General features: G+C 37.2%; 1 protein-coding gene across 1 annotated transcript in view; it reads left to right on the top strand.

Moving 5' to 3' along the window:
• Positions 1 to 24,860, top strand: part of LOC148947833 (uncharacterized) — a 262,032-nt gene that overhangs the window by 125,312 nt on the left and 111,860 nt on the right. Inside the window, exons 5-6 of the mRNA XM_089095476.1 lie at positions 15,269 to 15,490; positions 24,100 to 24,238. Of these exons, the coding sequence (XP_088951602.1) occupies positions 15,269 to 15,490; positions 24,100 to 24,238 (361 nt within the window). The remainder of the gene's footprint in view (positions 1 to 15,268; positions 15,491 to 24,099; positions 24,239 to 24,860) is intronic.

Here is a 24,860-nt window from a genome sequence, read left to right as displayed (position 1 = left end):
TGGCGTTGACAATGATTTCATTAATCTAATATCTGAACTTGGTTTATTTTTAACTGAGGGCAATGTACACTTGTCAGAAGGTGTTAGACAACAGACAAAGCAACATCGTTCCACTGTACGCGCCTTGGCTTGCAAAAACGAGGGAAAATTTTTTTAAAGAAAACGTCTCTTTCAAGCGGGCGGTAGCTTTTTTACACTTTTACTGCCAATAATTACAGGACTTGTTAACAGTTTTCTATAGAGAATGGCCAAACCCTATAAATCAACACCATTTGAACTTGTCCTCTTACCCATCGAGCATTTTGAAGACAATCTAAGCCAATTGATTAATGATGAAAACATTGCTGATGACAAAAAACTGATTTTACTTCAAGATGCATTGTGACGTGGGGACAAACATAAACCTCATCGTGAGAGACCCACCGCCGCTGTTACCGTCATCGCACATCTCTCTAAACATGAAACATCTCAAGATTCTGCAGCAGTGCAAACAGGATTCTGCAGCAGCAGCAGTGGAATCAAAGGAGAAGGAATTGAATTCAATTGTATTGAAAATTGGAAACCTATTGCCACTGACCTATCGTGAACAGAGTAAAAGAGTATTATCATATCTCATGTTGGAAACTGATGAGCATCAAGTTCAAGTCGACAGCACAGGGAAACGAATTATAGTTCAGGGAAAAAGTTATAATCTAGTTGATTTAATATGTGATATGGTGACGAATCGTAAAGGACTTTTATCCTTTGACAATAATCTATACACCTTTCTAAGTGTATCAAACTTTCCCAAAAGTCTAATTGGCAATAAGCGAATTCTAAAGAAACTAAGAGAATATAGTCCTCCAACAATGTCAACATCATTTAAAAAAGAAGAAGATTCAATATTTGAAAATACTATTAGCAGCAGCAATGATTTTATAACACCTGTGACTGCTAGTCAAAAGCGAAGACGGATTGATTCACCCTCCAGTGTGCAAAAGGGGAGTTGACATTACACTACGTGTTTGCATTCAAAATGGTTGAAGTTCTGAAACATGTCTATGAAAATATTGGCGAAGCGGGAAAGTTTAAGTTCTCCCAAAACACTTTCTAAAGTTGTCTCTGGCAGCACATTACAAAAAGCAAAGGAGTATCTAGAAAATGAACCAAGTAACACACTACCTTAGAATCGCAGGCTTTGCGGCAAACAATATTAGCAAACAGAAGCACTTCCCCTTCCGCATATAATGCAAACTTATCTTTTAACTTTAGACGTGATTCAACGGCGTCACAATACACCTACAAATATATTCTACTGGCAATCAGTATTTATGGTCGCTGTGCTTACGCCATCCCATTACAGTCAAAGAGAGGTGTTGAAGTTGCTCAGGCCATTGAAAGTATTCTTGAACAGGAATGCTATAGAAAGATTCAACCGGATCGTGGTAGTGAATTTGTTAATTCGCATGTGCATAAAGTTTTATCGAAATATAATACAGCACTTTATCATAGTTACAGCCACATAAAGGCTGCATTGACTGAACTATTGTTAAGGACGATTTGTCTGTTAATTTCAAGATATTGTACTCTAACATATATACCCGCTTTTATTCAATATTTAAATAAAATCATTCAAAAGTGCAACCATCGACCCCATCGATTATTGTCCGTATCACGCCCTCGGGAAACTCATTACACTGAAAAAACATTTGATGCTTTTCTCAAGCAATATTCCAGTAAAAAAAAAAAAATATGAAGAAGAAATACAATGTTGGTGATACTGTTCGAATTAATAGAACCACCAATATTTTTGAAAAGGGGAATTATTTATAGAGCACTGAACTTTTTAAAGTGTCCAAAATCCTGGACACTGAACCCACAACATATCGACTGCGAGAAACCAAAGATGATGAGATCCTAGGTGGTTTTTATGAATATGAACTACAAAAAGTTAGAAACACTAGTGAAATTTATCAAATTGCAAAGATATTAAAGAGTCGTACTCGTAGGGGCAAGAAACAGTTGTTTGTTCACTGGCTAGGATAAAACTCAGATTTTGATTCTTGGATCAGTGCTGAAGACATTGACAATGCCCAATGATTTCTCTGTGACTTTCATGTCCAATGTTTCCGATCCTCTCTACAATGACTTGAATAGAACAAGTGATTTTTGGACGAAACTCTCCCCCACCATCAAATTCGACGGAAAGTTTGAAGTGGCTCTTGTCGACTGTATTCTAAAAGATACCTATGACATCCTGAGAAAAAATCGTAAATATGATATAAAAATTACACCCTATGATTGGCCGCCATCACCCTCAAGTAATCAAGAACAAATTCAAAAAATCAATCGGAGGGATTATCCATATATTGAATTACTCTACGAGGAACTCACCTGTATGAATGGCTTATGTCGTTCTATTAATAAAAGAATTTCCGCTCGTAAAAAAGGAGCTTTTCATTTCAACTATTCAAAGGAGAAGGGCAAGATCTACATTAGTTCACCTATTGCCAATGAAAAGGTTATTCTCAATGATAATCTAAAGGACGTTCTTGGCTTTAAGCTCAATATAATCAACCGTAAAAGTGCCGGAAACACTAATTTCATTTTCGCTGACTACCCGCCTGCCTTCTCCACGGACACTTGTATATTTCTCTACGCCTCATTTGTGGAAACATCTCGGGTTGGTAATTCAAATGTTCCCCTCCTACGAGTTCTTGAACGAAAAACCAATCAAGAACATATTCACCACTACAATATAAAGCATCTTCAGTATATTCCCGTAAACACTTCCTATTTGGACCTCTGTCAGTTAACACTAAGAACTGAATTAGGTGATCTCATAGCAATTTCAAGAGGTTTGGCTGTGATTACATGCCATTTTTGTCCTATTGTTCAACAACAACAAGATGTCTAATAGAAAAGTGGTATTCACTTGTCCTGATATTGACTGCTATGTTAATACTCTTGGCCCAAGATAACAGGGCAATGGAATGGACTATTACAAAGGGCGTACTACAATGTCTGACTACGGTCTTGGCAGTTGTTTTGCTAAGCTGTTTCGCTCTTCACTACCTCTGGCTAAAAAATATCTTTTACCGGCTGCGACAGATTTTGCATCCTCTACACTATATGATTTGGGCTCTGGCAAGGATTTAAAAAAAGTGCTACGGAAAATCTTAGATCCAGTGTACAAACCCTTGGCGAGAGATTAAAACAAAATGGTAAAGGTTTAGAAAGGTCGAGAAAAAATGCATCACTCATCAGTCTCTACTCAGGTCGGAAACGAAAGACATCATCCCTGTCAAAGAAAAGAAGGAAAAAGCCGACACGTACTGTAAGCATTAGTTGAAGAAGAAGCCCCAGGAAGAGAATTGTTAGATCAAAACTAGTTTTCTTCTCTCAATATGTCCTAACTGCTACATAAGTATTCTCAGTCTTCAATCACCTCCTCAATGAATATCTTAAACGCAGAAAATTTTGATAGGAGTGTCAAGCATGGATACTATAAACAATTTTATCCTCAACAATACGTGTATGACAATATTCACTTTCAAATTTATTCCAATGAAGACTATGGACATGTCTTCGACATTTATAGATTTACAAATGAAAGTCCGGAAATCCAATAATACTATGCCAATTCAGGCCGATGGAATATCCTATGAAAATTGTATATTACATAATGTATTTCGTCAAATCAGTGTCTACATCAATGGCACGCTGGTGAGCACAAGCAACAATCTCTCAAATTATACAAGCTATATGCAATTCAGGCTGATGACACCCAAGTCATGCAAGGAATTGAGAGGCACCTCCAATGGATATGAATATATTACTGATACTAATAGTACAGATGCACTTAAAAATGCTACAACTAGGGAATTACATCTAGTTGGAAAAATATATCATGATATATTTAATATACCCCAATGGCTACCACCCAATATTAAAGTGGATATGAAACTTACGCTTGCACCATCCAATTTCATATTAAGAAAAGAACTTGCTGCCAATCCTGATGTAAGTCTCTCCCTCACCTCGGCAATACTTCATGTACGCAAACAACAGGTCATGAGTTCTGTTGCTTTGGCAGTGGAAAATCTGAGATTCAGTGGAAATAATATTAAACTACTTGTTCCCCATACAATCACCAATCAACGTCATATTGCCACGGGGTCACGCACCTTCACCGATTCATCCTTTATCAATGGCGAAATTCCATCAAAACTCACTTGGGCATTTGTAAAAAGCGCCAGTGCAATAGGTTCATGGACTGGATGCCCACATAAATTTGAGATGTTTGGACTTTCATCTTTTTTTTGCAAAGTAAACGGCATCCCACTCTACAATCTATCTTTTGATAAATCCTATAGAACATTGTATGAGTTGACCATGCAAACCCTAGATCATGATTCGCAACTATTTGAAAATGGTATAACCGAAGAAATGTTTGCTAAAACACATGGTATCATTGTACTAGATTTGTCTGGCACGCAGGATATGAGTATAGTACGTACGGGGAGTGTGCGTTTAGAGTGTACATTTGCCGACCCATTGGCTGAGAGTATTGCACTAATCTCACTAAATCAATATGAAACCTATTGGGAAATCACTCCCAAAGGCAGTGTTCTGCTAGACTTGTCGCCATGAACACCAGTCAAATAAGCAATGTATTTAATATGGACTCCTATATGTCCCAGTACAAATCCTATTGTCTGCCCTCAGACGTTCTTGGAAAAATTCAAAGTGTCAACAATACCTTAATTATTGTTAATAGAAGTCCTTCGACTGTGCCGACGGGTCATTGGCTGTGCATCTTTCAAACAAGGAAGACGACTGAATTTTTTGATCCTCTTGGTGTACCCTATACATTCTACACACCCCACATCAGCAACTATAGTGAGAGCTGTGGGAAAACTATTATTCAAAATCGGAAGAGGATGCAGGATCTGACAACTAAAAGCTGTGGCTTCCATGCACTACTATATTTTGTGTTCCGATGTCGCGGCTATACTTACGAGCAGTTTCCCAACAGTTATGTTGACAATCCACGTCTGAACGACTTCCTAGTGGAAAATATCCTCTTAGACCTGTACAGTATTGATTTCAGTGCCTGAAGAGTAAAGTGCTTAAAAAATGTTTGTAAATTTGTTTATTAATAAAATGCATATATATATACAACAATGTCTTTAAATCTTCACTTTAGATTTCTTCATCGGTCGCAACTGTCGTGAACCACTAATGCCGGTAAATCATTTGGATTCACTGTATATTGATCTTGATTGACTGCAAAGTGAGGTTCACATTTTCTACAGTATAATGTAACTTCACTCTTGTCATATCTCTTTGTATAGTCAATGATACTATTTGCATTCATATTATGAAACCCACAGGTTTCAATCTGTCTATTTGAAGCAATATCACATACAGTGTTTTCAAATGGTGAATCACATTCGGTAACTGCAAAATAAAAACCACTAGGTTTATAGTCATAATAGAAAGTGTTGTCACAACTATGACATAGAAACCAATGCGTCTTGTTACCCCAACAGTTGAATCGTAGACCAGATTCTTCCTCCCAGAATAATTTAAATCCACGACGATACCAATCTCGTAGAAATAATCTAAAATCACGTTTGAGATTCCTTCCAATCATAGCGGGGTAAGTATTCTCCCACTGATCACATTTATCATAGTGACAATTGGAGCACAGATGTCCTCTAGGGTGAGAGTCACAAATCTCCTCAAGACATGAATTACATCCTTCGATTTGTACTGCATAGCCTCTATGTAATTTACAAGGATCACATAATTTGCACTTTTCACTATAGTCATCAATAATTGTACAATTCTCACATTGAGTCCAACTGCCAAGAGTGTACATGCATAATGGACATGTATAGAACATTTTTTTTTTGTTTTCCATTGTCACTTGACTCTCTCATAGCTAAAACGAAACTGATCGTCCACGCCGACGGATAAATTCAGGGTGGAGGAATGAGAGAGGAGTAACTCTGTGACGTCACCTCTTTCGAATGTTGTTGGGGGGAGCCATCTACATTGAATCCATTGGCAATGTTTTCAAAAGTGTATCCACGATATTATTCTGCTTTGTTCCAATTAATATATCAATAAATTGAGTGTAAGCATTTGAGTCACATCGACAAAGCTTCATACAATAGTCCAATGGGGGAGAATCAGTCCTCATTATATTGTCAAGTGTTCCCCGAGAGAATATCCTGCGTTGAAGAGATAACTCGAGAAAATCATCATCCAAAATCAAATGTTTTCCCATAAACACTAGATTCGATCTAATTCTCTCTTTCTCAAATTTATTCATATTTCAATTCTCTCACTCTGAATGCTGACTGTAGACAGACCCCGAATCGTTAGCCCCAGCATTGTAACCTGACCAGAAGAGAAAGGGTACATTTTCGATTTCAAAACAATTTTATTGAATAATTACAACAACAATAATACTAAGCATGTACAATTAGCGATACGGTTTATTGTCTTCAATATGTTTCAATAATGCACTTAAAGCACATGGAAGTCCATTCATATGTGCTATATCAACTTTAGCAGCGAAAAATAATTGATCCTCCATTTTAAATTTCCTCAAGGATATCACATATCTTGCGTATACATCATCCCATTCCAGACAAAGCCGTGATCCTCTCGTGATTTCCATCGCAATGTTTGGTGCTCTTGTATTATTGCTACCAACTCCCCTATCAACTTCTAATAGGGTAAACATTCCACTCGTCATCATCAACACAAATGTATATCCAAATGAGTAAAGTCAAACTGTTCTTCTCACTCCTTTGAATTCTATTCACAGACTTATAAAAAAAACTATGGCAAAAAATCCTTTCCTTATATTCTCTGCAATCCTCCACCGCTAATATGTAACCAGCCCTGTGATTGGCTTAGATGGTTATGTAACCGACTCTCTGATTTGTTTAAAAGGAGGCATGTACTTCCTGTTTCCTATTCCTGGATCAAAACATTCTCCCTAGCGTTAATGCGCATGTGCAAACTTCGCCCAGGAGACAATACAATTGGAAACAACAAATAAATCGACCATGAAACCTCCATCAATGTGATAAAAATCCTGTTTTTCCATTATCAGTGACAAAATCATAAAACAGACATAAATTACTGTTGACATCCAAGAAAAATCACAAATAAATTAACTAACACTCATAACCGTCCAAGAAACATCCATCAAAGTGCTAAAAATCCTGTTTTTTCATTCTCAGTGACAAAAACCATAAAACAGACATAAATTGCTGTTGACATCCATGAAAAACAACAAATAAATTAACTAACACTCATAACCGTCCAAGAAACATCCATCAAAGTTAGAAAAATCCTGTTTTTTCATTCTCAGTGACAAAAACCATAAAAAAATGCATAAATTGCTGTTGACATCCATGAAAAACAACAAATAAATTAACTAACACTCATAACCGTCCAAGAAACATCCATAAAAGTGAGAAAAATCCTGTTTTTCAAGTGAGAAAAATCCTGTTTTTTCATTCTCAGTGAGAAAAACCATAAATTGTGTACTGTCAGCTTTAAACTAAATTGTAGATGGCAGCACGGTGTTCTCGTGAGACCTCCTGATAGGTCGCTACTGACGAAATATGCGGTTAAAAGACAAGTTACAACACTTTCGAATTTCTATGTGTCGACCTCTGTACACTTGTCTCTAATGACGGTATGTTGTACGTAGTATTTTTCCATGCTAAACGACCAAATAGCTTTAAATATCTACTACCACCTGAAAATTAACGTCGAATGTATAATGTTGTGGGTAAAGAAGCCTTGAACGCTCCCCACGAAACTTCTATTATTAATTATTAATAGTGATTGCAAAGACGGTTACCTAAACGCCACGATAATTTTATAACTTCAAAGCCCTTCAAAGAATAAACCCTGTTTTCAATTGCAATTTTATATGATGTCACGATACCGGTAAAAAATTGAGGCTAGGCTTTTTTTTACAAGCCTTTGAAGTCGCGGTTACTATGGGTTGTAATTTCGCTCTTTCCTAGGCTGCAGCTACTGTTGTGACCATAATACGTAGATATCAAATAACATAGGAACGGAATTGCAATATGTGAGCTCGTAAATAGTCATCAAGCATCTAGCAAATATGGCAGCAATTAAACAGATATTTGAGGCACAAACCTAAATAACCGCTTTTGCCTACTTCAAAGACCTTAGGAGGTGTTTGGTGGTGACAAAGAAGAAAACTGGGAAGTAGCACGCCAAAACACGTACTTCTGTACTTTATTATAAATTAAAACGTGGATGGGTAGACAATCGCTATTCCAACACTGGTTCCTTCAATATTTTAAGTAAAGTTGTTAAACTACGTAAATGAAACTTTCAGGGATTCCCATTAATTGGTGTTTGAGCTGATTTATGGAAGCTTCTTAAACCTAGCTTAACTTTTATCGGTACAATGTTAAAGGGTATGTCTTTGGAAAGCAATTATTCAGTGTCAACGCCGTTAACAGCTGTGTTTGTGTTCTAGGATAAAACTTGTATCGACTGTATAGGAAATTAAGCTTTTTTTCTGGATTTCAAGTTTCTAGCTACAGCTTACTTTTCCCCTGGGAATTCCCTTTTTGAATTACGCCTGAAAATTTTCTTACCCTAAAATATAAAAATATAATAAAAGTTTTCCTTCAACTACGTCATATTCTTGATCTCTGTGAAGCCCGAGGCTGGTAGTATTTTCACCCCTTTGTCACCTGTGTCACTTTCATAGTTGGTTTTATCCTTGCTTAACATTTCTCTCTATAAATCATGCCTTATAAATTTTTAGAATCTGCAAAAAGCTCAAGTCAATTACGCCATGTGCTGGGCTTCTGAGAGGCCTAAGCTCCGTGTATTTTATCCCCCTCCCCCCTCTGGTAATGTTGTTGGATTTGCTGTGTTATTTTAGTCACTATCTATCTTCTAACTCCAAAGGTCAGGGGAAACGCTATAGCGTTGCCTATAGTAAAGGCCATACGGCTCCAGTGTTTTATTATTTTTATTTTTTTTTTCCCCAGAGGCACTTCATATGGAAGGGGTCGTCGTTTAAACTTCAAAGGGGGCTTATTCGATTGGAAATCGGGAGTTCTAGTGCCCTTTTTAAGGGTCAAAAGTTATTGGAAGGCAGCTAACACCCCTTCCATGCCCACCATTTCCCCAAAGACATCAAATCAAAATTTTGAGATAGCCATTTTGTTCTAAATAGTTGATTTCCAGATAGAAATTATGGTTTTGAGGAGGACACTCCCCTCACAGCCCTGAGGGTAGGGATGTTAAGGTATGCCCTACGGGCATATAGGGTTTGTGTAGAAAGCTTTGTCATAGAAACTTCAAAAAAGGCTCATTTGATCGGACAATCAAATGGCTAGTTCCCTTTTTAATAGCCCAAAGTGATTAGAAGGCAACTAACCCCCCTCTCACGCCAACCTTTCCCCCAAACACATCCAATCAAAATTTTGAGGTAGCTATTTTGTTCAACCTAGTTTAAAGTTCTGGAAATTAGGTCTTTACGGATGACAACCCCCCCCCCACCCACAGCTCTAAGGGCAAGGGTTGTAAGTTATGCCCTGGGGGCATATAAGATTTTTTATGGAAAGTGCTGTCGCAGAAACTTCAAAAAGGGCTCATTTGATTGGAAATTGAAATGTCTAATGCCCTTTTTAATAGTCGAAAGTGACTGGAAGGCAACTAACACCCCTTCCTTGCCCACCGTTTCTCCAAACACATCCAATCAACATTTTGAGATAGCCATTTTGTTCTACATAGTTGATTTCCAGATAGAAATTATGTTTTTGAGGAGGACACTCCCCCAACAGCCCTCAGGGCATGGGTTGTAAGTTATGCACTGGGGGCATATAAGGTTTTTATAGAAAGCTTTGTCGTAGAAGCTTGAAAAAGGACTCATTCGATTGTAAATTCAAAGGCATAGTGCCCTTTTAAATAGCCGAAAGTGACTAGAGGGCAACTAACCCCCCTCTAACGCCCACCTTTTCCCCGAACACATCCAATCTAAATTTTGAGATAGCCGTTTTATTCAACGTAGTTGAAAATTCTGGAAATTAGGTCTTTGCGAATGACCCCCCCCCCCCCCTCCACAGCCTACTCAAGGCAAGGGTTATAAGTTATGCCCTGGGGGCATATAAGGTTTTTATAGAAAGCATTGTCTTGGAAACTCAAAAAGGAAATTTAAATGGCTTATTTATTAAAATGGCTTTTTTTTTCTTTAGACAAGGACACTTTGTATCGAAGGAGTTGTCGTAGAAACTTCAAAAAGGGCACATTCGATTGGAAATTGGGGGGGCTTGTGCACTTTTTGATAGTCGAAAGTTATTAGAGGGTAACTAGCGCCTCTACCACTCCCACGACTTCCGAAAACACATCCAAACAAAATTTTGAGATAGCCATTTTGTTCAGCGTTGTTGAAAGTTCTGGAAATTATATCTTTGAGCACGACACTCCCCACACAGTCTTAAGGGGAAGGGTTTTAAGTTGAGCCCTTGGGGCATATATTGTTCTTATGGAAGGAATGCTTGTATAAACTTCAGAGAGGGCCCATTTGATTGTAAATTGAAAGTTCTAGTTCGCTTTTTAAGCCTCAAAAGATATTGGATTGTAACCAGTCCCCCCCCACGCCCTTTTGTCCCAAATGCATCCGATAAAAGTTTTGAGATAGCTATTTTGTTAAAATTAGTTCAAAGATCATATAACAAAACTCCAGTGTCGACACAACCCCCCAGGGCCCGGGGGGAGGTACTGTAAGTTATGCCCTTGGGGTATATATGGTTCATATAGAAGGGATGCTCGTATAAACTTCAAAGACGGCTCATTTGATTGGAAATTGAAATTTCTAGTTAAATTTTTAAGAGTCAAAAGAGATGGAGGGAACCTAGCTCCCCCCCCCTCCACGCCCTTTTTTCTTCAAACCCATCTGATAAGGACTTTGAGATAGCTATTTTTTTAAAATAGTTCAAAGACCATATAACGAAAACTCCTGGGTCGACACAGCCCCCCAGGGCCCGGAGGCAGGCGTTTTAAGTTATGCCCTTAGGGAATAAATGGTTCGAATATATGGTTCTTACGGAAGGGATGCCCGTAAAAGCTTCAGAGAGGGCTCATTTGATTGGATATCGAAAGTTCTAGTTCAGTTTTTGAGAGTTGAAGAGATTGGAAGGCAACTACCCCCCACGCCATTTTTTCCCCAAATGCATCCGATAAAAATTTTGAGATAACGATTAAGTTAAAAAAATTTCCAAAGTCAGATAACAAAAACTCAGGTGTCGACAGAACCCCCCAGGACCAGGGGGCAGGCGTTGTAAGTTAGGACCTGGTGTATATATGATTCTTACGAAAAGTGTGCTTATATAAATTTCAGAGAGTGTCATTTGACTGGAAATTAAAATTTCGAGCTCACTTTTTAATAATCAAAATAGATCTGAGGGCAGCTAGCCCCCCCCCCAGGCCTTCTTTTTCCAAACCCATCTGATGAAAATTTTGAGATAGATATTTTGTTAAAAAAATTGTTCAAAGGTCGGATAAGAAAAACTCCGGTGTCAATACAACCCACCCAGGGCCCGGGGGAAGGCGTTCTAAGCTATGCCCTAAAGGAATGTATGGTTCTTATAAAAGGAATGCTCGTATAAACTTCATAGAGAGCTCATTTGTTTGGAAATTCAAAGTTCTGATTCACTTTTTAAGAGTCAAGAGATTTAAGGGCAACTAACCCCCCCCCCCTACGCCGTTTTCTCAAAACCCATCCGCTATAAATTTTGACATAGCCAGTTTTTTGAAAATTGTTCAAAAATTATATAACAAAACTCCGGTGTCGACACAGCCCCCCAGGGCCTGGGGGTAGGCGTTGTAAGTGTTATCTGAGGGCGTATATGGTTCTTCTGATAGGGATGCTCGTATATACTTCAGAAAGGGTTCTTTTGATTGGAAATTGAAATTTCTAGTCCACTTTTTAAGAGCCAAAAGATATCCAAGGGCAACTAGAACCCCCCCCCCCCCCACACACAGACACACACACGCCCTTTTTTCCCTAAGCCCCTCCGATAAAATTCGTATAATAGCCATTTCATTAAAAATAGTTCAAAGGTCAGATAAGGAAAACTCCTGTGTCGACGCAACCCCCCAGGGCCCGGAGGCAAGTGTTGTAAGTAGTGCTCTGGGGGGTTATATAGTTCTTATGGAAGGGATGCCCATATAAACTTCTGAGAGGGCTCGTTTGATTGGAAATTGAAAGTTTTGCTCATTTTTTAAGAGTCAAAAGAGATCGGAGGGCAACTAGCCCCCCCCCCCTCTGCGCCCTAAATGCATCAGATAAAAATTTTGAGAATGATATTTTGTTATAAAATAGTTTTGTATATAAAATAGTTCAAAGTCCAGATAGAAAAAAACTCTGTTGTCGACACAGCCCCCCAGGACCCGGGGATAGGCGTTGTAAGTTATGCCCTGGGCATCTATGGTTCTTATGGAAGGTATGCTCGTATAAACTTCGGAGAGGGCTAATTTGATTTGAAATTGAAAGTTGTAATTCACTTTTAAAGAGTAAAAAGATATGGGAGGGCAACTCGCCCCCCCCCCCCTTCATGCCTTCTTTTCCTCAAAACCATCTAATAAGAACTTTGAGACACCCATTTTCTCAAAAATAGTTCAAAGATCTTATAATGAAAACTCCGGGGTCGACACCCCCCCCCCCGGGGCCCGGAGGCAGGCGGTGTAAGTAATGCTCTGGGGGCATGTATAGTTCTTATGGAAAGGATGCTCATATAAACTTCGGAGAGGGCTTATATGATTGGAAATTGAAAGTTCTAGTTCACTTTTTAAGAGTCAAACGATACCCGAGGGCAACTAGCCTCTCCCCCCCCCCTCTCCACGCCCCGTTTTCTTCAAACTCATCCGATAAGAACTTAGAGAGAGCCATTTTTTCAGACTGATTCAAAGATCATATAGCAAAAATTTCAGGATGGATGAAATCCTTTAGCGGCCGGGGTAGGCGTTTTAAGTTATGCCTGGGGGGCATATACAGCTGTTGTGGAATGGATGCTCGTATAAACTTCAGAGAGGGCTCATTAAATTGGAAATTGAAAGTTCTACTTCAGTTTTTAATAGTCAAAAGAGATCAGAGGGCAACTATCCCCCCACGGCCCTTTTCCCCCACATGCATCCGATAAAAATTTTGAGATAGCCATTTTGTTAAAAATAGGTCAAGGGTCAGATAAATACAAACTCCGGTGTCGACACGACCATCCAGGGCCCTTGGGAAGGAGTTGTAAGCTATGTCCTGGGGCCATATATGGTTTGTATGGAAGGGCTTCTAGTTCATTTTCTCAGAGTAAAAAAAGATTTGAGGGCAACTAGCCCCTCCTGCCCTCCACGCCTTTGGGTTTATCGGATGGATAAAGCCATCCGATAAAAATTTGAGGGCACAATTTTGTTAAAAATAGTTCAAACATCAGATGTTAAAACTCCGGGGTCGACACAACCCCCAGGGCCAGGGACAGGCGTTGTAAGCTATACTCTGGGGGTATATATGACTCTTACAGATGGGATGCTCGTATTAACTTCAGAAAGGGCTCATTTGATTGAAAATAGAAAGTTCTACTTCACTTTTAAAGATTCAAAAGAGACCGAAGGGCAATTAGCCCCCCCACGCTCTTTTTTCCCCAAACCCATCCGATAAAAATTTTGAGACAGCCATTTTGTTAAAAATAGTTCAAATATCAGATAATAAAAACTCCGAGATAGACACAAACCCATTTTTTCACTTTGATATTGTTACTTTGATACCAGTTTTGGTACTTTGATGTACATTTGATTTTTTTTGAAAAGTTTGGTTTTGAAATAAAGGATTTTTAAAAACTTGAAACTTTATGCAATCAAAAACGAACAAAAATTAATTAAAAAAAACTTTTCGAAAATAAGTTTTTCAAAGAAAAGTTAAGGGCGTTATAAACATCAGCCCAAGACATACAGATACCTGTTAAAATGACAACTCAAAACAACCAAAAAGTACTATTGAAGAATAAATAAAATTTAAAACGAAAAGAAATAAAATAAACAATCATTGCAAAAAACATACAACAAGTAATATTATAAATGAATACATAGATCCTAAAGCGAGTAATGCTTCGATTGAATATGAAAATCAAGCTTAAAACGAAAAAAAATTGTTTTGCTATTGAAGTATAAATGAAACTTAAAACGAGCAGGAATTAAATAAACAATCAATGCAAACAAACATACAATAGATATTGATGTAAATGAATAAATAAATCTTAAAACTATTTAAGCCTAAGTTGAATAAGCAAATCAAGCATGAAACGAACAAAAATCACTACAATAAAGAGGTTAGGTTTTGCCTCCTTCTCTCAGTGAGAAAGTCTAAAACCTACTGCCTCATTGGCGCTTTACTGAAAACTATATGCGTCTTGAACAGTTTTGCAAAGTATAAACTACATCAAATTGAATACTTGATGTATAATGATATTAATTGTTGAAAGATCCATCAGTTCAATAATTTATTTCACTGTAAAATTTATTGTTATTTTCAATGCTGTAAGAACTGGAAAAGAAAATATTTGTAATATAATTCGTTTTCCGTTAAGCGCCAATGACGCAGTAGGGTGTTTGGTTTTTATTTACAGTTCAATGAAGGGGGCAGTATCCAAACTCTTGTTTGTAGTGAAACTATATTCGTCTTGAACAACTTTAGAAAGAACCAATAAATTAAACTGAATATTTGATGTACAATTATATTAATTGCTGAAAGCTCATCAGTTTAAAATTTTACTATAATTTCAATGTTTATTTTCAATAATAAGTACAAAAGAAGATATTTGTAATAAAATTGGTTTTCAGTAAAGCGCCAATGACGCAATAGGTTCTAGACTTTTACACTTTTTCGGATTTTTTTTTTTGTTTTAATAATATAAAAATTAAATGATGAGGTCTACCTCCAAAATTTGAGCAAATGCAGGGAGAGTAATGCTTTTTAAACATAATTCCAGCTTAAAGGATTGATTCCAGCTTAAAGGACAATATGTTTGATAATTACTAAATGTTTAAAAATGTCAAGATAGTTGCTGTTTGATAATTACTAGCCATCTGGTTATTTTACCCATCCAGAAAAATAATCTACATCATTATTATACCGAATGTCTTCTATGATATCCAATCTATCTGTTCGATAAAATTTTCATCTGTGCTTAAATTAATTTAGTTTCTGCTTCTTCAGGTTCCTATTGGTACTGTTTTCAAATCGCGTGATGGAAAAATAGAAGCTGAGCTTTCAGAAGAAGGAGCTATGTTTTTAGCCGCGCGTGGTGGAGCAGGTGGCAAAGGGAATGCCTACTTCACGTCGTCGACAAATCAGACGCCCGATATAGCAGAATATGGAGCAGATGGAGAGAGTTTTTGGTATAATGTTGAGCTAAAAACTATAGCTCATGTGGGATTAGTAAGTAGCTTATGTGTACTTTCATTTTCATTCTTGGGCGTAATTTCAGTGTTTTATTTGGGGGGGGGGGGTAGGCGGGTCCACATTCAGGGGATATGGGATGCACTTCATTGGAAGGTGTGTTTGTGGGGCCCTCCCCCTGAAATTTTGTGAAAAATACAGTGTTTTTAAGCTGTGTGAAAACTTATTTTGGGAAACTATTGTATAAGGGTAACCCAACACTAAACGGTTAAAAATTAGAAGTGTGAAGGGTCTGCCGTAAGTCTTTAGCTGAACATTTTTCTTTAAGCTGTAAAGAGGAAAAGTTGCTATCAAACAGTTCGTGGTAACGAACTGTAAGTAAGGAGCGACCCGGCTCAATGGTAACCGAAACTCTAGAAAACGGGTTTTTGATACCAATAGATATATCAAAAGAATCAGATTTCAATGCTGATTTCAAATATATAACTTTCATCAAGTTTTGTGCTACCCATCAAAAGTTACAGGCCTGAGAAAATTTGGCTGATTTTCAAAAAAGGGGGGAAAGACCCCCTGAAAGTTATAGAACCTTAATGAAAATCACACCATCGTATTCAGCGTATCAGAAAACCCTACTGTAGAGGTTTCAAGCTCTTATCTACAAAAATATGGAATTTTCCATTTTTTGCCAGAAGAAAGATCACGGATGCGTGTTTATTTGTTTTTTTGTTGTTGTTTTTTTCCCCAGGGGTGACCGTATCGACCCAGTGGTTCTAGAATATCGTGTGAGGGCTCATTCGAACGAAAATTAAAATTTCTAGTGCTGTTTTGAAGTGACCAAAAAAAATGGAGGGCAACTAAGCCCCCTCCCACGCTTATTTTTTTCCAAAAGTCACCCGATCAAAATTTTGAGATAGCCATTTTGTTCAGCATGGTCGAAAATATGATAAATATGTCTTTTAGGATGACTTAATCCCCCGAAGTTCCCAGAGGGAGGGCTAAAAGTTATGAACTTTACCCAATGTTAACATATAGTATTGGTTATTGGGAAGTATACAAAAGTTTTCTGGTGGTTTTTTTTTATCGCTGGGGGAGGGATGGGTGGGTCGGTGGTTATGTTGGAGGATCTGTTCATGAAGGAAGTTTTCATGGGGGAAGGGAAATTGCCATGAAGGGGGCGCCGGACTTGCCAGCATTATTTATTGGTTATTGGGAAGTATACAACCATTTTCAGGAAGGATTTTTTCTAGAGGATGGCTAGAGGAGGGGGTTACTCTGGAGAATATTTCCGTGGAGGATGTTTCTTTGGGGTAAGGGACATGTCTATGAAGGGGGCGCCGGATTTCCAAGAATAATTTAAAAAACGATCAGAAATTAAATAAAAAAAAACAAGTTTTTTCAACTGAAATGTAAGAAGGAATATAAAAACTTAAAACGAACAGAAATTATAACGTATGTGAGGGGGTTCTCCCCCAAATCAATACCTCGCTGTTTACGCAACAGTTTTTTTTTAGATTTTTAAAAAGAGATCCATCTTATATTTAATCGGTCTGTGTGATTCTGGGGTTTTTTAATCAGATATTTGTTTTTTAACTTTTAGAGTAATGTGTGTGTTATTGAATAAGGGGAGAACCCCTTCATATACGTAATAACATATACGTAATAAAAAAAAACAATAAAAAAACAAGTAATACGGCTCGATAGTAATCGAAACTTTTAAAAACGGAATTTTGATGTCAATAAATGTATCAAAAGAATGTGTTTATAGTGCTGATTCTAAATATATAAATTTTATTAAGTTTAGTATTACTCATCAAAGGCTACGAGCCTGAGAAAATTTACTCGATTTTTTAAAGAGGGGGAAACATCCCCTACAAGTGAAAGAATTTTAATGAAAATCACACCGTCAGATTCAGCGTATCAGAAAACCCTATTACATAGGTTTCAAGCTCATATCTGCAAAAATCTGCAACTTTGTATTTTTTGCCAGAAGAAAAATATACGAATATAGAAGTTAGTTACGTAAGTTAATTTGTAAAGACATCCATTTAGCAAAAGAAAAGTAAAATTTTTATGCAAATAAAAGCTGCATTAACTAAAAAACGATCAGAAATTATATAAAAAAACAGGTTTTTTTAACTGAAAGTAAGGAGCGACATTAAAACTTAAAACGAACAGAAATTATTCCGTATATAAAAGGGGATGTCCCCTCCTCACGCCTCGCTCTTTACGCTAAAGTTTGGCTATGTCTCACAACTTTATTTTTTAAAACAATAAAAAACTTTAGCGAAAAGAGCGAGGCGTTGAGAAGGGCACAGCCCCTTTCATATATGGAATAATTTCTGTTCGTTTTAAGTTTTAATGTCGCTCCTTACTTTCAGTTAAAAAAACTTGTTTTTTTTATTTAATTTAGCAAAGAAGCTAATCGGTTAATTAAAAAAAAAAACATTAAAAAATACACACATATCAAACAAACATAAAATTAAGTTGCCAGTCCTGCTTTCGCGCCCGTCCAGGGTGGAGGCTCACTGGCGGATTCTTGGTGCCTAGCGCGCATGGTGCGTATCTGTTTTTGTACACTTATCTTACTCTTTGTAACTTCAAACAAAACTGGCGCTATTCTAAGTTTTGCCGTATCGACGTTAATTTAATAAATAGTTAATTTTAAATGCTCCTCTTAACCTAGTCTAATTTTATACTTTGACAAAAAATGAACCTGGCCATAGGCGTATGGAAGGGGGGGCAGGGGGTGGGGCAGCTGCCCCCACCCCTAGAACTTCAAATTTACGATAGATATTTGCGAGAACTTTTCGTATGTTGGAATTTTTTGTTGGATGTTACCTGGTAGATGGTTAAAAAAAACTGGAAATAAACAGAAATTTCTAAATATCGTTTGCGATATCAACATTTACGTTTCGATCTTCAATATTGATTTTCGGTCCGATATATAGATAGGAGACTGGCCCACGATCGGCTGATTTTGACTTGTTTAATTCTCCATGAATTGATTCAAGCGATAAGAAGTTGCTGAGCATGTCAAAGCAAAAGTAACTCAAAATACAATTAGAAATACTCCGCCATTTTTCAACCTGGATGCCTCTCTATCCCAGTGGTCAAGAGTGCCAAACCTGGACCATCCTGGCACTGGTTCAGTCGTCTCTGCCTTACGTTTGGCCACTGGACAAAAGAAAAAGAAAAGTGACCAGAGGAACATTAAAGCTTGTTTTTCGGCTATAAAATTAAGAAATAATATGGTCAGCATAAAAAACTACAAAATGAATTTCATTAAGTTAAAAAAAAAACTAAAGAGTATTAATTTCAAATTATATATTGACTGATCAACACAAATAGCAAGTCGATCCACTAATCTTGGTGTTCTACCTTTCAGTGGTGGCAGTTTTATTTCAACTTCTGTATTAAGACACTATTTAGCGCAAAGTCTCTTGCTCCAGTCTTGTTCCAAAAGAGGACCTTAAGTTCTTCAGTTGCTACTTTTGACAATGATAATATTGTGAACAGAATTCCCTTTCTTGCTCTTCAGCTCAATCAGAATGTAATCACCAGCCTTGACTTTCTCAGTCTCAAATTAGAAGTTACTGGTAGGGGGCTTGTCATCAATGTCTATGCTGAGGTCTGAAGAGTTGTTGTATACAGGATCATCTACGTCAGAATCGTCACTCTAACTGTAACTCTTGTTGCCAGAGACACGCCTTTACGCCTTTTCACTTGTCTGACTTTCTTCCGTTCCAGGACTAGGGCTTTTTGGCAGATACATCTTTTATCCTAGCAGTAATGCATTCTTTCATAGGGGTGTCAGTGAGCACTTCTGAGTTTTTCATATATTTTTTTCCTGTTGATTTTTTGGGTTTGAGTTGACTGATAAAATGCTGCAAGTAAAGCAAAAAATAAGGGGCAATTATCCAGCCAGAAGTATTTTCTTAGCCTTATTGTTATGGTTTCTGGTAAAGCTCCCCTAAGTAAAATTTCTGGACGCTCTGTTTGTGGGGACTTAATCAGAGGGGGGGCTCTGTTTTCAACACATTAACAGTAGCACAAATCGTGGTCAACTGACCTCTTTCTGCTGACGTGACCTTCCCTGCTTACTTCTGGGCTCGCTGTGGAATGATCTTACCAGGATTGTGGATGTCTTCAGACCTGATTCGTCAAAACTTCAAATGTCTTGTGGTCTGAAAATGTGTTTATATAGGCCTCAATCCAGGTTGTCAAAGAAAGCTCCTGCACTGTGACAGTTGAAAGCAGTTGTCCTTCATAGACTTGTACTTATTGGCGTTCTTACTGATAGAGTTTTTAGTCAATACATAAAACCACGGTACCAATCTTTACCTGTAATTCCTCCACTGTTTCCATTACCTTTGCAGTTCCGTTATCCGGTACTTTTATGCTCTTAATAATAGCATAAGTGTATGCAAATTTACACACTTCTAGGGGAATACAGTCGAAAGCATATAAGCTATTGTTTTCAAATAAGTTCTTAGTCTTTTTGCTTGTTCCTCTGTAAATATTGATAATGGGTTGTAACAGGGTGTAAGGAAATTCAGGTCCAGACTTTTTAGAGGGATATTCGGCTTCTCAACTTTTTTTTTATTTAGTCTTGCAGCGTTCCTCTAGGGACACCCGTGGTACTTCCAGAGAATCCAACTGACTTCTTGTAGAATAAGACAGAAAAAAACTGCTATTTTATTTTCTTCTGGATCACAGCCACCTTTCTTTCTTTTCTCTCCTGTTTTACTTTTAATCATTTTATCTTGAATGAAATTTAACATAAAAAAAAAACTTCAGTTCACCTACTGTTCTACAGGATTAAACAACGCCAGAAATAACACAGTATTGGGTTTTAAGCTTGCCTTCAACCTTTAAATATGCTGTTTACACAGCTTTTACAAGCATAGCCCACTTTTGGACACCTTGGTACGGCATGCCAAATTTACTCTGGGTATTGTGGCTGAACATGGGAGTTCACTATCCCACAGGATGAAAAAATACTAACAGCAAACTGGTGAAGATGGCATGTCTCGTTAGCTGCCAAAAACAGGCAAATAATAGGAGAATACAATGTGAGTTTACAACGCGAGTTTTCTAGTATTCGTAATTAGGCGTAGGCTTTCAGACGAAATTGAACAAAATTCAAGAGTTAATCACCATAAAACCTGATCCAATCTGAAATTTTTGGTAAAAGTATTAATTAAGGTCAGACTTTTTAAAAAAAATACACTGCAATCTGTCAGAGCGTTTATAATCCACCAGAAGCCCCATAGGTTTTTGTATTGAAACTGTTTGCTTTGGCTAGACATGGGCCGGTCTCCCCTATACCAATTTTAATATTTAATTTTGCCCAACTGTAAACTTTTGAGTTGAATTCCTAGAAGAAGCTGTTATCTAACCATAATGTGATTTGTGTCAAATCGCTTTTGTGGTGTCTATGTTTTCTGGAAAATTGGAAGTAGGATAGGGGGTCTCTTATGTTATACTGTTGCAGGAAAAGTTGAACATGGAAAATGTTAAAGGCCGAGTTTTAGTGAAATATAGAATGACTAGTTTCTAAAGACCTATATTCAAAGGACCTCGGGAAGTATTAGTAAGATCCCTCCCCCCTCCATCACAGAAGCGGCTGCCCCCCCCCTACACAAGATGCTGCCTACGCCCATGAACCTGGCAACGCATAAATCAGTTGATCATGAATTATAATTTTTAAATTGTCCCTCCGAATGATGCCTATAACCTCATTTCATTTTAAACTAGGTGAAATAAATGGGTCCACTCCCTCTCAGAATCAGAACCTTAGGCCAGCTTGAAATGCATTTAATTCAATGTTTTCACTTCAATACAACAGCCTCTGCAATACTACTCATTTTCCGTCTCATTAATCTATCATGCATTCCATTGATTTATTATCAATGAGTAGATTATAAATCGCAGTTGATCAGTTGATCTTGTTTCTCGTCTTTTTTCTAATATTGGACCAACCCTGAATGTTGATAAATGTGAGTACCTAGCATTCAATGTAAAATCACCAGCTACCGTTTTTGCACTGTCATGTGGATCTTCTTCAATTCGCCCCTATGCCTTCAAAAACCCCTATGCCTTCAAAAACCCCTATGCCTTCCCAAGGCCAGAACATAATTTGCACTTTACTGAAAAAATATAACTGTTTTTACTTTTATAATTTTCATAAATCAAATAATATTAACCTTTTGATACTAAATATCAGTATATGTACTTATACTTTATAACGAAAAATTTACCGTGGAAGTTAATAATCATAACTTAATTATCAAATTCTTTTAAATTTAGAAGCACGATCATTATTAATGCACTGGGGAAAATTTAGTGTAGGAAGGAGATTTTCCATAAGAGAGGGGAGGACTTACGTGGAGGTGGAATTTGCAAAAGGGAGGAATTTCTCAAATATTTTTTAATTTAGTAATACGATCGTTGTTAATACGTAGAAAGAATCGCGCAGAAGAAAGATTCTCCATGGGAGAATTTTCCACGGAGATGGAGTTTTCTTTAGGTGAGAATTTACCGTGGGGGAGTATTCCAGGAAGAGTGATTGTTTTTAAAATTTATTTTCTTTAAGATCACAGCGACGTGTGTGGAGTAAGCGGGTTTTAAATAAAAAAAAAAAAAGTATGTTGTAAGAGTTAAAAATAAGCATCAAAAGTACTATAACGATAGCAATACAGTCAAGAAAGAAGAACTAATCAATAACAGGAGTTAGGAGGACTAAGATTAAGATACCTGCTTAAGAGGAGCAAGATTAAGATTGGCACGCTGGACTTGAAATTCTTTGTTCCTGAGGGGAGGGGTTCGATTCCTGGTGTCGCTGGCTATTTGGTTGGGAACAGGGGTCACTGGTGTTACTCTGTAAACTCAGACAGAGCCGACCCAGCTCTTAATGGGTACCTGGGGAGTCTGGGAAAGGTAAATCATGAAGGGAGTGCGAAAGCACAGAATGACAGGCTCTTGATTGCACTTCCTGGCTGAAGAGCTATGAAATGGAGTTTAGCGCCGCCGTTAGGGACTGTAGACTCCAACGTTGTATTCTTTCCCTTTTATAGTAAAAATATACACATACACACAAAGCGATATAACAAATAATCAGTTAATAGTGCTCAAACGCAACCGTAGATGAGTAATATGGATACGAAACAAACGAAAGGGAGAAGAAAGTCGGTCAAACATAAAATAGAAGTGAAAAAACAACATTAAATCAATCGCCATAATTAAGTAAGGACAAATAGGTTAAAATCTAAAAAAATGCTTAGTAGGTAAAGATTTTACTAGGTTTAAATGCGTTTTAAAATGGATGATATGAATAAAAAGGGAGAACGATCAGCTATTGAGAAGCCCAGTAACAAAGGGTACTAGACTTTTTCAATATTTGTCTGTCTTCCTTATATCGTGTCGTTAGGGTGGTAAATAATTTAAGTGACGAAGGCGAATAATTGTTTTAAGGCGATAAACGTATCCAATGTCCTAAAAAGGAGATCAATTTGCCACATTACTGGAACAAAGCATAGAAAAACACGGCAAGAACCTTTTATTGAGAACGATGATCATTAGTTTAGTTTTATTAGGCAATTGCATGTGAACCGCCAAGTTTAGATGCGAATGAAATTTTTCATGTCCATATGTGCGATCCGTAGTTTGAGAGAATGGGTTTTTAGTGTATAAAGGATTCCCTACTTAGCTATTTAGCTTTTACAGCAACCTTAGCTCATGTAAAAGTGGTCAGATTTCTGTTCTGTTGTTTTTTATATTATGTACGTTCAAATATGTGCTATGTGCTATATTATACCTCGGAACGAATCTGGGCACGAAAAAAAATACATTTTTCCCTCAAATCTACTTTTCTCTCACGTAAAAATTACTGGTTCCTATATTACCTACTTTCAAAAGAAACGTCAAATTCGGAGCTTAGTATGCGCTATTTTGGGCCATAAGCCTATACAGTGGAGAGGTTAAGGAGCCCCTCAGAAGATTAATCACTTATAAGCTACCCCCCCCCCCCAAACAAAAATAAAAAGGCTCAAATATTTCAGCATAAACAACCACTTTCTTTCTTCCCCTCTAACGCCCTCCCCCCCTAAAATGATACTCTGATGCCCTTCCACTCTCTTCCTGAAAATATGTTTGCTAATTGCTTATGTGATTTGGACTGATTTGGTCGGTATAGTCTATTTTGGGGCTAGAAGCCTCTCTAGTATTAGGACTTGGTTAGAGGAATAGCCACTTACAACTGTTGAACCCTCCTCTACCAAAATTCATTTTTTTTAAGTGTCATGTCTGCCTTGGAATGTTAGTCTGATACTCCTTGCAGAAGACAGTTGAATATTTGCTTCTGCGATTCACGCTTTGCAACGAAGCTTAGGGTACGCTATTTTGGGATCAGAAGCTTCTCGGATATTGTGATTAAGTAATTATTTACAGGAAAAACCTCATTTAGCTATCTATACCCCCTCCTCAAAAAAAGGAATATTTCAAAGATCTAATCCTAAAAACTCTTTTTTATTTTATTTTTTTACCCCCTCCCCCCCTCCTTAGAATAATATTATGATACTTCTCTATTCTTCGCCCATAATAATGTTAGCTATTTGCTTGTGTGATTCGTTCTACATAAATTTTTGCAGGTTGGTTTTCCCAATGCAGGCAAGTCAACTCTTCTGCAAGCAGTATCACGCTCGCGAACGAAAGTTGCTCCCTATCCGTTTACAACACTTCAGCCACATATAGGTGTTGTACCTTATGAAGACTATGAACAGGTTATGAGTAAGTACTAATGAAAGAGCATTTATACTCCACCCCCTAATTTGTGAGCGCTAAAAAATTGCCTCTTATATAATGAGTTAAATTGTAAATTATAAGGATGGTTATGTACTTTTTTGGAAGAAGTATTAGTGAATTTTCCTATGTCAAAGTATAAAAAACTAAAATTTGTATCTTCTTCCTTTTAACTTAAAGTTTTTTTTTTCTTTTACTTTTCTTTAGGATATCAATTTTTATTTTGAGTCATTCGTTTGAGGATCTTTCCGTGAGTCGTAATTTTTCAATTCAAAAGAAAGTATTTTTAGTGAATTTATATTATATTTTATAGGTATAGCAGTGACTGTACTCTGTATATAGTGTGGGAAGAGAATGGGTCAAAGACATTTTTTTTGGAGGGCTTTCATTTATTTCTGTGTGGTTTTCACATCTAGTTTTATGAATTTCGGCTATTTGCCCATTGCTACTCGGACTGCAAGCATTAAATCCCCTCTTTAGGCATATTATTTGGCTGATGTTTGACCATTATTATTAACATTGATATTTAATCAGGCAATCGAATCTGTAATTTAAGTAAACTAGTTCAGATAATGGAAAGTTAAGTCCTGAGGTAATGCTATGAAAATCA

The sequence above is a fragment of the Artemia sp. Qi Xiang Cuo genome, chromosome 10 (genome assembly GCF_049724085.1).
Source record: "Artemia sp. Qi Xiang Cuo chromosome 10, ASM4972408v1, whole genome shotgun sequence".
Lineage (NCBI taxonomy): Eukaryota > Metazoa > Arthropoda > Branchiopoda > Anostraca > Artemiidae > Artemia > Artemia sp. Qi Xiang Cuo.
The sequence above is the reverse complement of the archived record's forward strand: the minus strand, read 5'-3'. Positions and strand labels throughout refer to the sequence as shown.